General features: G+C 33.6%; 2 protein-coding genes across 3 annotated transcripts; one reads left to right on the forward strand and one right to left on the reverse strand.

The window, feature by feature from the left end:
* Window positions 1-2,806: 2,806 nt before the first annotated feature.
* On the forward strand, window positions 2,807-8,311 carry LOC132171018 (vacuolar-sorting receptor 7). 2 transcript variants are annotated; one of them, XM_059582213.2, is made up of 12 exons: window positions 2,845-3,302; window positions 4,470-5,162; window positions 5,244-5,332; window positions 5,540-5,609; window positions 6,237-6,320; window positions 6,430-6,506; window positions 6,644-6,725; window positions 7,313-7,395; window positions 7,505-7,568; window positions 7,692-7,820; window positions 7,985-8,088; window positions 8,197-8,311. In XM_059582213.2, the coding sequence occupies exons 1-12, from the start codon at window positions 2,975-2,977 to the stop codon at window positions 8,308-8,310; spliced, it is 1,917 nt and encodes a 638-aa protein (XP_059438196.2). In that variant the 5' UTR covers window positions 2,845-2,974; the 3' UTR covers window position 8,311. The 2 variants fall into 2 exon arrangements, with proteins under 2 accessions (XP_059438195.2, XP_059438196.2); XM_059582212.2 differs by having other exon boundaries at window positions 2,807-3,302; window positions 4,470-5,332.
* A 2,084-nt stretch (window positions 8,312-10,395) lies between these two features.
* LOC148588001 (uncharacterized) lies at window positions 10,396-13,903 on the reverse strand. The gene is made up of 3 exons (XM_088519344.1): window positions 13,332-13,903; window positions 12,931-13,040; window positions 10,396-10,821 (listed from the first exon to the last, which is right to left on the reverse strand). The coding sequence occupies exons 2-3, from the start codon at window positions 13,025-13,027 to the stop codon at window positions 10,601-10,603; spliced, it is 318 nt and encodes a 105-aa protein (XP_088375470.1). The 5' UTR covers window positions 13,028-13,040; window positions 13,332-13,903; the 3' UTR covers window positions 10,396-10,600.
* Window positions 13,904-15,778: the final 1,875 nt, after the last annotated feature.

Raw genomic sequence — 15,778 nt, forward strand, 5'->3', positions numbered from 1 at the left:
AAGCATTTTCTTTAACATGTTACCAAAAGAACTTTAAACAGACAAAAGAGGGAACAAAACAAAATTTGGTGTTGGCGACAATATAACCAAAGCAAAAGAGGATCTAATGTATGAGTTAAGACTAGGCTGTCTTATGATCTTTACAAGATTAAGTTTTATTAATTAAATAGAAAGATATTAGAGGGGGTGTGAGATCCAACAAATTTTCCAATACAATTTTTACATTGTCAAATAAAATTAACGAAAAAATATTTAAGAGGTTCTTGAAGTGCGACCTTTTATCAAATTATTCCCTAATAGTGTTGCTACATCATACTCAATTAGAAGGCAACATATGTCCCATTTAATAAAGAAAATAAAAATTACAAATATACATATAAAAAACTAAAGAACAAAAAATAAATAAATAAAAAATAAAAACATGAGAGGTGAAGTAGACACATGGGCCACACAGACACGCCAAGGGGACAGGTGCTGTCTTTTGATTGGGTGTAGAGTGACAGGGCGGTTAGAAATTTAGCAGATGTAGCATTAGAAAATTAAAAAATTAGAAAATAAATCAAGGAAAAGTCACACTTTGAAGCATGTAGCAGACCAAAAAGTTGGCTGCTACCCCAACCCATCCTTTGCCTATAGTTTTAATAAAACTATAGGCAAAGGAAAAACCTAAGAATAATCTTTTTTTTCTTTTTTTGGACCAACCTATGATCAAAGATTGTCAATTTGTCATAATTTGGGCCAATGAATTATAACTTGACCTACCAAAAATTAGAGTAAAATTAAGTAAACAAATAAGAAAATGTAGAAGCTGGCTTGTTATATAATATAGTCCAATCACGATGCAACTTCGATAGGTGATACCAAAGAATTAAAAACAAACAAATAGAAACATTATAAATTAATAAATTTTTTTTAAAAAAAGTCTTTATCTTATAATTAATTGCCCCATGAAACACTCAACTTGCCTTGAAAGGTCAGCCTTCACTTCTCATCATCTTATGCAATTGAACATTCAGAGGAGGACTTTAGAATTTAGAGAGGTAGACTTGAAGAGTCAGTCAATTTTTATATTGACTTTGTGTATGACAAATATGCCATCACATTTTTGGCACATATACTCAAATGCCCCTTAATATAATATTGGAGACGGAAACTTCCAAGCAGGTTGGGAAAAAAATTAGTCTTTTATTTGATATTAATTTCCCCAAGAAAGTTGGAATATTCATTACTCCTCTTGGAATTATCGTTTTACTTGGATGCTAAATAATCTTATGATGCGTCTTAATCGGTTGGGGTCACGTCTTATAAAATAGCGGTCACTAATTCAAATTTTCTCCTCATTTTCTTTTCCTTGTATGAACATATCAAAATAATAATAATAATCTTATGATGCTGTATTTGTATGTTGATACAACTTTTTTAATGATGGTTGCCTAGAGAAGACCGTCAGAGTGACGCCAGTGCCAAAGTGGGTGAAGGAGTTTTCGATGACTAAGTCAGATAATTTTTAAAGAGTGAAAGACTCTGTAGAGATTTTTTTGTGGCTATTAATTGCGATATCTTTTTGGAGTTTGATGATTATTCTTATGTAAGATTCTTTGAGGAGTTCTTTTGTTGGAGTTTCTTAATTTTTTGTCACGTAATGAGCATGTAGTTGTGCAATAGCTTTTCAATGTGCAAGTTGCCCTCAAACTTCAAAAGCGATTGAGTGAGCCTTTTTGATTATTCATTTATGTATCACCATATAAAACAATTTATGTATATACTATTGTTGGAGTTTTTTTTTTTTTTTTTTTTTAATGAAGCGAAATGAAAGAAAAATGTAATACACACTCTTACTCTCACTCTCACTCCCATTTTCATGCATACTTCTGAGGTAATTTTTAAAAGTCACGTTAAGAAATATAAAAGTGACTGTTTGTAGCGTTGCTCCAAAGGAAAATGAAGAGTATAAGAAAATAGAGTTGTTTTGGCCCTTTTGTATGGCTTGGGGATCCATATAACTATAAGCAAGCAATCACCCAATTGAAACTTTGGCTGCAAGGATATCCAAAGGTTATATGCTTGGGTAAACAAATTAAGCTTTTCCTTTAAAGCTGATTATAGTTCTCAATCATGATATATACTTGCAAAGAACTACTACATAGGATTGTTCCATACAAGAAAAATTGCCTGCAAACTTGTGGAATTATTTTTATGATAAAAAAAAAAAAAAAAATTATGCCATACCATTTTAATTGAATAAGGGCGACAAGAAAACTATTAGTGAATAAACCCCTTAATAAAAAATTAAAACCGACAATTTTTGTCACGATCCGTAAATTTGATACAAATTCAAAGATTAATCTTACACCAATGTCTCGATATAACCTGAACTAAGCACACAAACAAGTATTACTGTCTTATAAAAAGTAATTTTGTGGAGGCATACCCAATAGTAGATGAAAAAGTTGGTGAGCTTATTTGGTTGGCCTTGAACTCTTGCATGTAGTTAGGTGACACACCTTAATAAATAATAATACATAGGAGAGAATCCATACAGCAAAATATGACCCTTCATGAAAAATAAAAAGATTGAGTTTAGCTTAGGAATGAAGAAATATAGAAATAATAATAAAATAAAAGAACATGTTTAATTACCCTCCAATCAAATAATTAAACCAATAAGAAAATAAGGAAGACTTCCTCAGCCATGTCTTTTCCTAGTAGTTGCAGAATAGAAATGGTAGCTCCGCTGACTTCGTCCACACACTCTCTCTCTCTGTCCCTTCCTTTACGTCACGGCTTGATGGAGAAACTTAAACCCCCCACCTCCCCAAGTCCAAACAAAGCTTAGACTACAAACTACATTACTCTATCTCCACCTGTAAGACCGTTGCAAAGTCTCTTTGCACACACGCCCCCTTGTCCTTTGTTTCTCTCCTCCCAACCACTTCTCCTCGGAGAACACAAGAGACCTAGGAGCTTGCTGGGGATGATGGTCATGAAGAAGAAAGCTTGCATGGCTTTTCTCATCAGAAAGCTCTTACCTTTTGTTTTGGTGTTGGCTGTTCTTGAGAATCATCAGGTGGGTGCGAGGTTTGTGGTGGAGAAGGGTAGTATTACTGTTTTATCTCCATTGGATATGCGTTCAAAGAAAGATGGTGCCATAGGGAACTTTGGAGTTCCTGATTATGGAGCCTCCATGTTGGGCTCTGTGCTTTATCCTGATAAAGGTTCTAATGGGTGTGCGGCTTTTGAGGGTGATAAGCCTTTCAAGTCCAAGTTCCCTCGTCCTACTATTCTTCTTCTTGATCGTGGAGGTATACGAATCGAATTAACTACTCTCTCTCTCTCTCTCTCTGAATTTCTCTGTTTGACTTTTGATGGGTTTGTACAAATTTTCTTTAAATTATCATGTCTCTTAAGATTTTGAAGGATGATTCATGTCATATAGCTTTTGCAGTGATGGATATTGTTTGACTTTGCCAGCTCCTTCCGCCTAAGATTTTCTCTGTATCTATATCTTGATGGGGAGAATATCAGATTGTCTACACAAGTTATTTATTAAGAATTTCATTGACAAGTTTTGAATTGCTTTCATAAGCATGTGATTCAATTAATGGGTGGATGTTAGCTTTAAATGGTTTGTTTCATCTAGTAAGAGCACTGGTTTAAATGATATAGCCCAGATGATCGATTATTTTCAATTTTCTGGATTTGAAGTTTGGACGTTTGAGCATACTTGAATATAGATACTCTGTTTCTTACCCTGTTTCCCATATTATCTTTTGTTTTTATTCTGTAGATCATGCCTACACTACAGCAGATGAGGAAAATAGAGTTAGCAAAAGCCTCTTTTTTTTTCTTTTTTAATTATTATTGCGTATATAATTATATTTATCATTGTTATAATTATTCAATTTATACTCTGCTTATATGCCAATCCTTTATTACTGTTTTGTTTTTACTTTTAGGGGGGTCAAACTATATATGCCATCTCTTTCCCAGGCTTCATTTTATGGTAAATTTGATAACATAAAACATCTTGTAAAAAAATTAGTAATATGTAGCAAAATCCTTTATCTATGGCTGTTTTGTTTGCTACAAAGTGGATCTAACAAGTAACAAATCCTCTTAGCTATGGTTGTTTTGATCCAGTTTTCGAGATTCGTGTTTGTGAGGCTTTAGCACTAACACCTGGGAGAGCCTATTACATGAGAGCTTAATTCAATATGTTGAAACTCCACCTTAACCCAAAACCTGAACTCCATGAGTTTGGGCTTTACAGTGTTCTATTAAGCCTACAATTTTGTCACTACCACTTGACATGGGACTTGATAACATAATCAATCACACTACTCAGACTTGGATGTTCCAACACCCAAAGACTTAAAAGAATATTTCTGAATTATATTTAAAAGTGCTCTATGATTTCTTTGTTTTTGAATGAGTTATATATGATCTTTCTTTTTCTATTGAAATTGCAGAGTGCTACTTTGCCTTGAAAGTATGGAATGGCCAACAGGCTGGAGCTGCTGCTGTTTTAGTGGCGGATAGCATTGATGAGCCTCTAATTACTATGGATTCTCCAGAGGAGAGCACTGATTCAGATGGGTACGTAGAGAAGATTGGAATTCCATCAGCTTTAATAGAGAAGTCTTTTGGTGATAGTTTGAAACAAGCTCTGGAAAAAAAAGAGGATGTTGTCATTAGACTAGACTGGCGAGAATCTGTGCCCCACCCTGATCAGAGAGTTGAGTATGAGTTTTGGACGAATAGTAATGATGAATGTGGGATCCGCTGCGACGAGCAGATGAATTTTGTGAAGAGTTTCAAGGGTCATGCTCAGATTCTTGAGAGGGGGGGTTACACCCAGTTCACCCCACATTATATAACTTGGTACTGCCCGCAGGCTTTTATCCTTAGCAATCAGTGCAAATCCCAATGCATAAACAATGGAAGATATTGTGCACCAGATCCGGATCGGGAGTTTGGAGTGGGTTATGAAGGGAAGGATGTGGTGTTAGAGAACTTGAGGCAGCTCTGTGTGCATAGAGTTGCCAATGTGAGCAACCGGTCATGGGTTTGGTGGGATTATGTGACTGATTTCCATATTAGGTGTTCCATGAAGGAGAAGAAATATGATAAAAAATGTGCTGAGGATGTCTTGAAATCACTTAGTAAGTACTACTCTATGGCGTTTCTCTTTGGTACATTCTATTCAAATTCTGTTTCTAATGGCAATAATCCAATTGAATCAGATCTGCCCATCGATGATATTGAAAAATGCATGGGTGACCCTAAAGCTGATGTGGAGAATGAAGTGCTCAAAACTGAGCAACTACTTCAGGTCCTGCTTCTTATTTCTTTTCCATTGTTCCTCTTTTCATAACCCTTCTTATAAATTGACTACAGATTCTTTTTAAATTCGTATAGTTCTCGTTAAAATAGAACAAATATCCTAAAAGATCCATATGGTATTATTGGATTAATATAACTAATTTCATTTGCAGCAGAATATTTTTCTAATTACTGTCGTTCAATTTTTGTTAATTAGGTTGGACGAGGATCTCGTGGTGACGTTACCATCTTGCCAACATTGGTCATTAACAACATTCAATATCGAGGTTTGTTCCATAACAACCATGCTTCTGTTGATAAGAGGCTTTTGCTAGTATACTATATTCCTGTTTTTTTCCCTAAAAAATAGTATCTTTATTTCCTTTAGAAAACCAGAAAGGAATGAGAGAGATTCAAAAATACCTTTTTGGTTTTCCATCTTGGCTCTCCTTTATGGAACACTTGGCAACATGATGGCAAAGTGGTAAATTACAAGAACAACTGGTGACAATTGATAGAAAAGCTTTTCTCTCATTCATTTTATTGATAAGCTATCAAAGTGGATAGAGTACAAGAGCATATGTTCAATATACGCTGGCCTTTTCCAAGTTTTTGTGGTTAGGGTCATATGATGTTTGTGTTTGCTCATGTAACCTTCTCTTAATGGCCTTCTCATTGTTCCAACTAATTTGGTTGTGCTTTGTCTTAATTTCATGGTTTTTTCTTTCCCATTTAAATGCTTCTTTGCTTGTGCTTTGTCTTGGGCTTCTCTTGTCCAGTTTACTTTTTCTATGTTTTACCAATTTCCTGTAGATGTTCAATGAATATAATTTAGTTTCCAAAGTTCCATGTTATAATTTAGTACAATATTTACTATATCATGTTTCTAAAATTCTGAGTTCACTTTCTTGAAGGAAAATTGGATAGAACTGCTGTGCTGAAGGCCATATGTGCTGGATTTAAGGAAACCTCTGATCCTCCGATTTGTTTAAGTGGAGGTTGATGCTTATTTAATTATTACACTCTGTAATGATGACTGTTGTTATTTTCAGTTTCAAAAATGTACTCATTTTCTTTCTTCTTTTTTATTTATTTTTATTTAACCAGATATTGAGACTAATGAGTGCGCTGAACACAACGGTGGCTGTTGGCAAGATTTACAATCTAATATAACTGCATGCAAGGTATACAGACAAAAGTTTTAGAATTCACTGTCATTAATGCTCCTCATGAAAAATTCTCTCTATTGAATTGTAGATATTTAGTTCCTTATTTATATGTAGTTATTTTTCACTAATAGTCAAGTCTGGAATTTGGACAGGACACATTTAGAGGAAGAGTTTGTGAGTGCCCTGCAGTAAAAGGTGTTCAGTATAGAGGAGATGGTTATACATCTTGTGTAGGTGCGTTTTTTTCTTTTTCTTTTGATCAATGGCTAAGCAAGACAGGATTGAGATTCCCTAAAATTCTCCTTAAATTTGAGATTCTTAAATTCATAAATCTCAGCCGTCCATCTCATCTAAGCGTCTAAAGCCATGTTTCAGAATTTAATGAGGAAATTACTAAGTGACAAAAATTTAATAAGGTAGCTTTCTCATTAAATTTTGAAACTTAGCTTATTTTAGACACTTAGATGAGATGGATAACTGAAATTTATGAATTTGAGAATCTCAAATTTAAAAGGAATTCTAGGGAATCTCAATCCAGCAAGACACCTCATCCATCAAGTTTTAGATGTCTGAGCATGGTGTGTGTAATACTATCTCACGGTGAGAAGATCTTGCCATTGTATGGGAGCATATGAAAATGTACATGTTTGGAAGTTTGAGATCCCCCATATGCCAGCAGTGGAGTGCTATTTTGTTGATGCTTTTGCTATAATTTACAAATTTTATCTATTTTTTTTTGATAAGTAATTTACAAATTTTATCTATATAAACTGGACTTCATCCCATGTACTGGCTACTTATTTTTGCTCCTTGATTGGCAGCTTATGGATCTGCAAGGTGCTCAATAAATAATGGAGGGTGCTGGTCAGAAACCAGAGATGAAGTAACTTTCTCAGCTTGCTCAGTTCAGTGATCTCTATCCTAATCTTGTGCATTTACCATTTGTTTCTTTCTTCTTCAGTTCTTTCATTATTTCTTCCATCTTACTAAAGTTTATTTCACGTGCAATGTAGGAATCTTTGCTATCTGGCTGTAGCTGCCCAAATGGCTTTCGCGGGGATGGTCAGAAATGCGAAGGTAATCCTGCATCCCAGTGTGATTGTTTAAGACACAAATATGCTCTATTACTTGACTTTTTATCGTCTTCTGTTATCTAATATCTTATCATCCGTCACCTTTATCCTCTTTGTCGTGCACCAGATATCAACGAATGCAAGGATCATCTTGCTTGTCAGTGTGATGGTTGCAGCTGTAAAAACACTTGGGGTAGTTATGAATGCAAGTGTAAGGGGAACCTTTTGTATATAAAGGAGCAAGATGCTTGTATTGGTAAGAAAGCACATTCAAGTGAAAAAAACTAAATAACTGTCTTCTGCAACAACAAAAAAAGGGACACAAATATTGTAATTCTCATTGTTTTTTCTTGTTCTTTGCTCTGAATGATTAATGAAGATTTTTGTTTTGTTTTTCGTTTTTCGCTTTGTGATCGACAGAAAGAAATGGATCGAGATTCAGCTGGTTCTTAACCTTCTTGATTCTAGCAGCCGTGGCGGGAGCTGGTATAGCTGGTTATATATTCTACAAATACAGGCTCCGGGTAATATATAAAGACACTCCATTGAAAGGCTTTGTGTCCCCATATTTGTCAATTTGTATCCTGGATTAGCTCTATATACTGCCTAACAATTTTCCTTCCTATTTGTAGTCTTACATGGACTCGGAGATCATGGCTATCATGTCACAATACATGCCGCTCGACAACAACCACAACAATCGAGTCCAAACTGAAGCCGAACCTTTACGACAAGGCTCAGTATAAGGTGATTATTTCTTCGCTTCGTTTAGCAATTTTTGCTTCCTCTGTTTTGTTATGAAACCCTAGATTTATATTTCCTTAATAAGCTGTATCAACATACTTTGATTCTATTTCCCTAATATGCTGTTCCCTAATAAGCTAAACCCTAGGATTTCTTACCTAAACAAAGTCATGCTTTATTCTATAAATTCAGTGTAGATGCTGTATGACAGTTCAATAAAAAAAGAAACATAATTTTGCCTTAAGGCAATTGGAGGTTGATCCCTTCAAAGTGATGAATTGGAGGTTCGATCCCCTCGAAGCGATTAATCTATTATTTTTTTTTTTTTTTTTTTCTGATTTTCAATCTATAGAAACCCTTCTATCATGGTTTCCTAACAGTTAGGGTTTATCTTAAATGTTCTTGCTTATACAACTTACTAAGAAAATAGAAATCTATGCTTCCCTAACATGTTCTAACAGTTGCTATTATACTGCAGAAACAAAATCTAAAGGAACCAGTGCTACAGTATACACATCTGTGCAGGAGGATCATGCTGATGCTGGCTGTGAATATTCGATCCATTTGACAGTTCTTGGTATACAAAGGACAGATTCTGTTCTTCCTACACCATAACACTTCTGGATTATGAGCCATCTATATACAAAAAAGTTCTTCATAGAACACTTTCTCTGTGTAAAGACAGCTGTTGAGATGTAAATCTATGTTTTGAGGAGAAACCATGATTGGTCTAATGACAAGTACAAAATAAATAAGGAAAGAAAAGAGAAATTAGGATTGGTTAAATGAGATTTGGCGTCCATAACTCATGGGATAAATGTTTTTCTTACAAACAGATTTTGAACATGGGAGCTGTACTTGTTAGTAATAGAAACTGTTAAAAAGTTCATAAACAGACAAAGTTCGACTCATAAATTTATCTCAAGGTCGGTTCGTTTATTAAATGAATTGAACTCCAACAGAAATCTAAGCTCATTTATTACACGAGACAAACTGGTATAACTCCATATTTATTATTTTGTTTACTATTTTTCTTAACAGACATTGGTCGAATCCTTGTGATTGTGATGTTAGTGTATGTGTGTGTGTATATATATACACTGTAGAGATTGAATTGTTTTAGATTCTAGAAAAAGTTAGAAGTTATATGATGGATAGTCCATTTCAAGCTAAAAATCATGTATGTTTCGTTACAAATATGAGGTTGGTGACATTAATTTTTATATGTTTTATAAATAAAAAAATAATTTGTTTAATTAATTCAAATGATATAATCTTAATAATAATAATTAACTAATGATTAGTATGAGTTGATGAAAAATATAAATAATGATGATATTTACTTTATATATAAAAAACAATGAATAACTCAATTAAGCAACTCTTGAATAAATTCAAACTCATTATGAAAAATAAATGAACCAAAGTTGAACAAATTATTAAGTTTAGTGACAAAACTCGAGCTTAGCTCGTGTTCGAAACAAAATTAAACGAATTAAGCTTGAACATTCAATATTCAAATTAATTCAATTCGATTTAAGCCCTAAAGACTCTAGTTCTGTCGAAAGTTGCTATTTGTAGAGTAGGAACGGTATTGTGTACCGAAGGTACGAACACTTGGCATACAATGATTTTCTTTTGTTTAGTTGCCCATTTATGTCCGAATTTATTGAATGAAAACTGATGTGACACAACATAATTAAATTTTTGAAATTTGAATTCATTTCCTTTTCAATCATGTTGTGCCACATTACTTTGTAAGAGTTTTTTTGTTTTTGTTTTTTTATTTATTTATTTTTTATAAAATATTACTTAAATAACCAAATTATGACTTGAATAATTTTTTTTTTTTTCTTCTTCTTATGGATGCAATATTACTGAAATAAACAAACAAATAGGAAAATCCCATGCAAAAGAAACAAGCAAGTCTCATAGAATTAGAAACAAGCCAACAAATATAACAGATAAAAACCAAACATGATCTGTACCAGGTATGAGAGTATTATTGCAGAGCTTTTGTATGAGATAGGTAGCTGTCATGTTCCTGCAAGAAGAAACATTCAAATCTAGCACCTGGCACAAATGCCTGAATAAAGATTCTTCAAGTTCCATATTATTAACATCACAACAGGCAATTCTTTCAATCCATATGCGATAAATGAGAGCCAAAGCCACAATCATAGAAAAGATGAATCTGCTTTCAACATAATCTCTACAGAAACAGAATCTCTACATTCACAACGACGAAAATGAAGACAATTTTGGTTACATGAGAAAGGATTAAGCTAAAAACTAATCTTGTTTCTTTTCCGACTGGGAAGAATCCTCAGCTTGATTTGTGAACCGACTGACACTAGCTTTGGCTTCAGCAAGGAATGCAGGATCCGGCTCATGTTTATCCGATGGTTCCTTCATCGCCATATATATATAGAACGCAATAACCAAGTTGACTGAGATGACAGCAAGGAAGCCACTCACCAGTGTCAAAGAATGGGGAGACAAATGGGCTGAACCTGTTCAAGATAATTAAGGTCATCTGACTGTAACGCCTAAAGAAGAAACTCCATAACCTAATTGCATAGCCCCCCACCAAAACTTAAAACAGAATCTGATCAACTTAAACCAAACAGATTGAAAAGTAATATCAAAATGACATTTTGCTCCCTGAAAGAAAGGAGAAGAAATTTCATCCAAACAAAACTCTAAAAGCTACGTTTGGAAGAAGAGCTACACTTGGCCGCAGAACAGTTCAGATAGCAATATCTTAATGGTCACAAGAACAGATTTACAACTTGCCTGAAAGAGGCTCTGAACAGCCATTAAAAGTCACATAAATGGCTTGCATTGGCCACTGTAACTAGCAATTTTCCTAGTGATCATAAAATGAGATGTGACTTGCTAAAACATTGGAATAACTACATGGAAAAGTGGATTTACCTTTTAGCTAAACTCAAGGGTCCAAATTAGGTTTTGGCTAGAAAATATTTCAGACTAACTATTTTTTAGAAGAAAATGTCCATCCTAATAAAATACTTAAAAATAACATAATAATCTCACAATCCTCTAAGGGTTTTGAGATCAATTACTGCTCTAACAAGAGAAGACAGAAAAATATGCTACGTACAAACCATAAAATGGGACATTACTCTCTCTCTCTCTCTCTCTCTCTCTCTCTTTTCAACACCTCATAGTTCGATAAGTTATGAGAATGATGAATCCACTAAAGCATGTCTTTAGTTTGATAAACAAACAAGAAAGTAGAAACCTTCTACAATTAGCATAGAATTTTATTTGCATTGTCTCTCTCTCTTCAACACCTCATAGTTTGATAAGTTATGAGAATGATGAATACATTAAAGTACGTCTTTAGTTTGATATACAAACAAGAAAGTAGAAACCTTCTACAATTAGCATAGAATTTTATTTGCATTGTCTCTCTCTCTCTCTCTCTGTCCCTACAACACCTCATAGTTCGATAAGTTATGAAATTGATAAACAAACAACAAAAGTAGAAACCTTCTACAATTAGCATAGAATTTTATTTGCATTGTCAATGAAGGAGGAGAAACCCAATAAATTCCCATAATTTTTTTTTAAGAAAAGGGTATTCTAGAAAGTTAGAAACTCTAGGTGAAAAGAAATTCTCTCCCTCTCTAATTTTTCTTGTTCTATTTAATTAGAGAGCAATGGGAGAGGTTCATTGGATTTTGCATTTCTGCATTATTAATGGTTTTCTGTTTTCCCACTTTCCATTGGCTAGGCTATGCTTTGTACCCCAGACATCTATATAAACTATGTAGTACTCTTCATGCCCTGAATAAATCTTATAATTCGACCTTCTTAGGAAACAAGAAGAAATAATTTTGTCCTAGAAGCTCATACAAAAACAATCAGTTGCCAGTATGATTCTGGGACAAGATCAGATAAACTTGTATCAAACAATCAAATTAAATGGATATGGGGTAAGATTGTTGTACATCAACTTCAACAGCTAGGAGTTCTCTTTCCATCAATCTCTAATTTTACCATAAAGAAACAGAACTCAAATTGAATAATTAACAACTCTATGAGTCTCAACAAAAAAAAAAAAAAAAAAAAAGCCAACTCTGCATGAGAACTTCAATTTCACAACCGGAATCATCATGAATCCCTAATGTAACTGCGTCAACTAAGTCAGCCCCAATATACAATTTCCAGCCCATTTCTTCTAATTCCTGAACCTTGATTGACTCTACTGTGGCAGAAACTTACCAAAGCTTTTTTGTTTTTTCCCAAACTATTTGAAGCTGAAGTCCCATGATAAATTGGCAACATACTAAGGCAGATTCAAGATATTTGCATACTCAATTTGATCATGTTTCCTGGTTAAATATGTTGGCGAGCCAACAGCATCATAAGTGCACTTGCCATTTATAGGCATTCGTTGATTTATCTCAACTAGGACTCTTAAGCTTCCAAGGCAAGTACCTTTTAACAACATGACAAAAGAAAATCATTTCTGAAATGTAATCCCTTTACTCTAAAAGATAACAGATAATAGAAATCTATAAACATTGTAATTAACTTAGCCACATTAGAAAACTAAAATGTATGGTTTAAACATTAACACAAGAGAATCTTACCAGGAAGCAAATTATGGTTAAAACCATACAAAATTGCAACAGGAACAATCCACATAAACATTGACGCAAAGAAAAACTTCTTTATCACTCCACCCATTGTCGCATACAACCTAGAAAGAATAAATAACAAAGCACTAATGTCACCAAGAATATCTGTAAACATGCTTTGCTCAAAGAAACAAATGATTGTAGAAACATGTACGCTAGTTGGAAACAAATAAATCATCTTTTCCAATAATTTGTTGGGCCTTCCTTAGTTTAATAACATTTCCCATATTTTAACAACTGATCTTGTAGAAACGATTCATCGAACAGGTGGGGTGTAAATTCTAAAAATTACTACTTTAGAGCAGAGCCGAATTTAAAACACAGATGAGAAAAAGAAATAGATCCCAACTTACCGTATTACGTGATGGTTTCGGCAATGGAAAATGGTCTGTGGAACTGAGTCAAAAACCCAAAAATGGAATTTTGGTGGTCAAGTTAACTCGGCCCTTGAACTTGAAAGAGAGAGACCTGGTGGTGGCAATTAGGCTGTAACTCGTGCCAAAGGGTAGCCGAAACCCAAGCCGAAATTACAAGTTTCCCAATTGATATGATGCTCTTGATCTTACTTGACAACAATATCCACAAATCATCTCAGCTTAGAACTAGAGGATCGTCATCGTCCAGGTGGTATGGTTGGAATTGAGTCTAGCCAGTAAATTCCTAATGCGATGTCTCATATAGGGTCTAGCCAGTAAAAGGAGCTTCCTCCAATCCCTTGAACGTTCAGTTGGAATTTATAGTATCCAAAAATTCTCTCCCTGATTGTTTTCGTCCTGTTTCTTCAATTCAAGTGCTTCAACCTACTTTGAATGACGGGGCAACATCTAAGTGTTAATGGATGGGATTCGGACAAATAGATACGAGGCAACATCCAAGTGTTAATGGATGGGATTCGGACAAATAGATACGAGGGAGCTCAATCGGTTAGAAACCACACCTCATGAAACAAAATTCTCTAATTGAAATTCTCATTCTCCTATTATGAGGACGTGTAAAATATATATATATATATATGAGAGAGTTAGTCAAGCAAGTTTTGGACAATCCACTCCCTGTTTGGACAAGTGAACCTTATAAAAATTCTCACATTTTGTAAGGACTTAAAAAAAAAAAAAAAAAAAAAGTTAATCACATCTACGTTATCATTCTAAAATGACTAGTTAATTTGAAACTTCTTTAAAATTCATTATAAAGTTGTCTCATAAAAATTCTCTTATCTGCGCTATCACCCAAAAATAACTAGTTACATGTCAAAAACTAAATACGAGAAAGCTTGTCAAGTAAGTTTTGCACAATCCGCTCTCTGGTTGGACAGATGAGCCTCAAAAAAAATTATCTCACATTTTGTAACGACTCAAAAAAAAAATAAAATAAAAAATAAAAAGGCTAGTCACATCTTCGTTATCACCTTAAAAGAACTAAAACTTCTAGAAAAAACTTAAAACTCAAAAAAAAAAAAATTAAAAAAAAAAAAAATCCAAATAGTGGAAAATTTAAAATTAAAAAAAAAAAAAATCCTTTTTATAAGAAAAAAAATAATAATTTAGATTTTTATTTTGTTATAAAAGTTAAAAATTTTTGTTTTATTTTATAACTTTTTTTAATAAAAATTTTCGTTTTAAAAAATTAACAATTTTCGTTTAAGAAAATAAAAAATTTTGTTTTCTAAAACAATATTTTTTTTAAAATAAATAAATAAATAAATAAAATTTCTGTTTTTTTTAAATATTCTTTTAAAAAAATTAAAAATTTTTGTTTAAAATTATTAAATGTTTTTTTATTAATTTATAGGAGTATTTTTGTCTTATTGAGAAATATAGAGGCACTTTTATCTTTTTGCAAGCTTTGAAGATACATTGATAATGTTTTGATAGTTTGATGGAAATATTGTCACAATTAAAAGTTTGGAGAAACATTGGTAATAGTTTAAGAGAATAGGATCATCTCCAATCCAAAATAGATTGGAGAATATCCAGTTCATAGCTAGAATTTCTAAGAAATTTTAGAGTCATAAATAAGACACATGTCTTATTAACAAAAAAATAATAATAAATATTATTTCATATTAAAAAAAAATTATAAAACAAAATTACAAAAAATTAAATGGTAGCTGAAGGGGTGGCCGAACCACCCCATGGCTAGGGGTGTAAATGAGCCGAGCTTGGGCGAGCTTCCCTTGTTCAAGCTTGGCTCGTTTAAATTTTACTCGAGCTCGAGCTCGAGTCGAGCTCAAGGGCGAGCCAAAAAAATCGAGCTCGAGCTAATAATAAGTCGAGCCGAGCTAGCTCGCGAGCTGGCTCTTATATTTAATATTTTTGTTTTAAAATTTTTTTTTAACTTCAAGTACTCCTAAACGACTTAAGAAGTTAGTTTGCATATGAGTATTTGCTTAGCCTAGCTAGTCGAGTATGGAGCCTGGGTCAATACAGCAAGGCATTTGGTTTCAAAGAGATAGGATATGCATCATTTTATAGATAAGCAAACTTAGAGATTGATGTTTTCTTAACAATGTGGGACAACTTAACAGGTTGCATTCAGACTGCATTGGGACAATGCACCCTACAAAAAAATATTTTTTTAACGTCTCTCTCTCAATCCCCCTCACCAGTCACAACGGATCTTCCACCTGAACTCTCATTTCCCACTCTTTTACTCTCACTCACCAGACATGTAGTGATAGTGTTTGGGTCTGTTTGATTCATCAATAGTTTATGCCTTTCGCAATCTCCCTCAATAGTTTCTGCTTGATTCTTCTTCCTTTCATTTGGATTTGCTCTAATTGAATCGAGGTCTTTTTAAT

This window comes from Corylus avellana, chromosome 1 (genome assembly GCF_965113065.1).
Source record: "Corylus avellana chromosome 1, dhCorAvel1.hap1.2, whole genome shotgun sequence".
In the NCBI taxonomy this organism is placed as follows: Eukaryota; Viridiplantae; Streptophyta; class Magnoliopsida; order Fagales; family Betulaceae; genus Corylus; species Corylus avellana.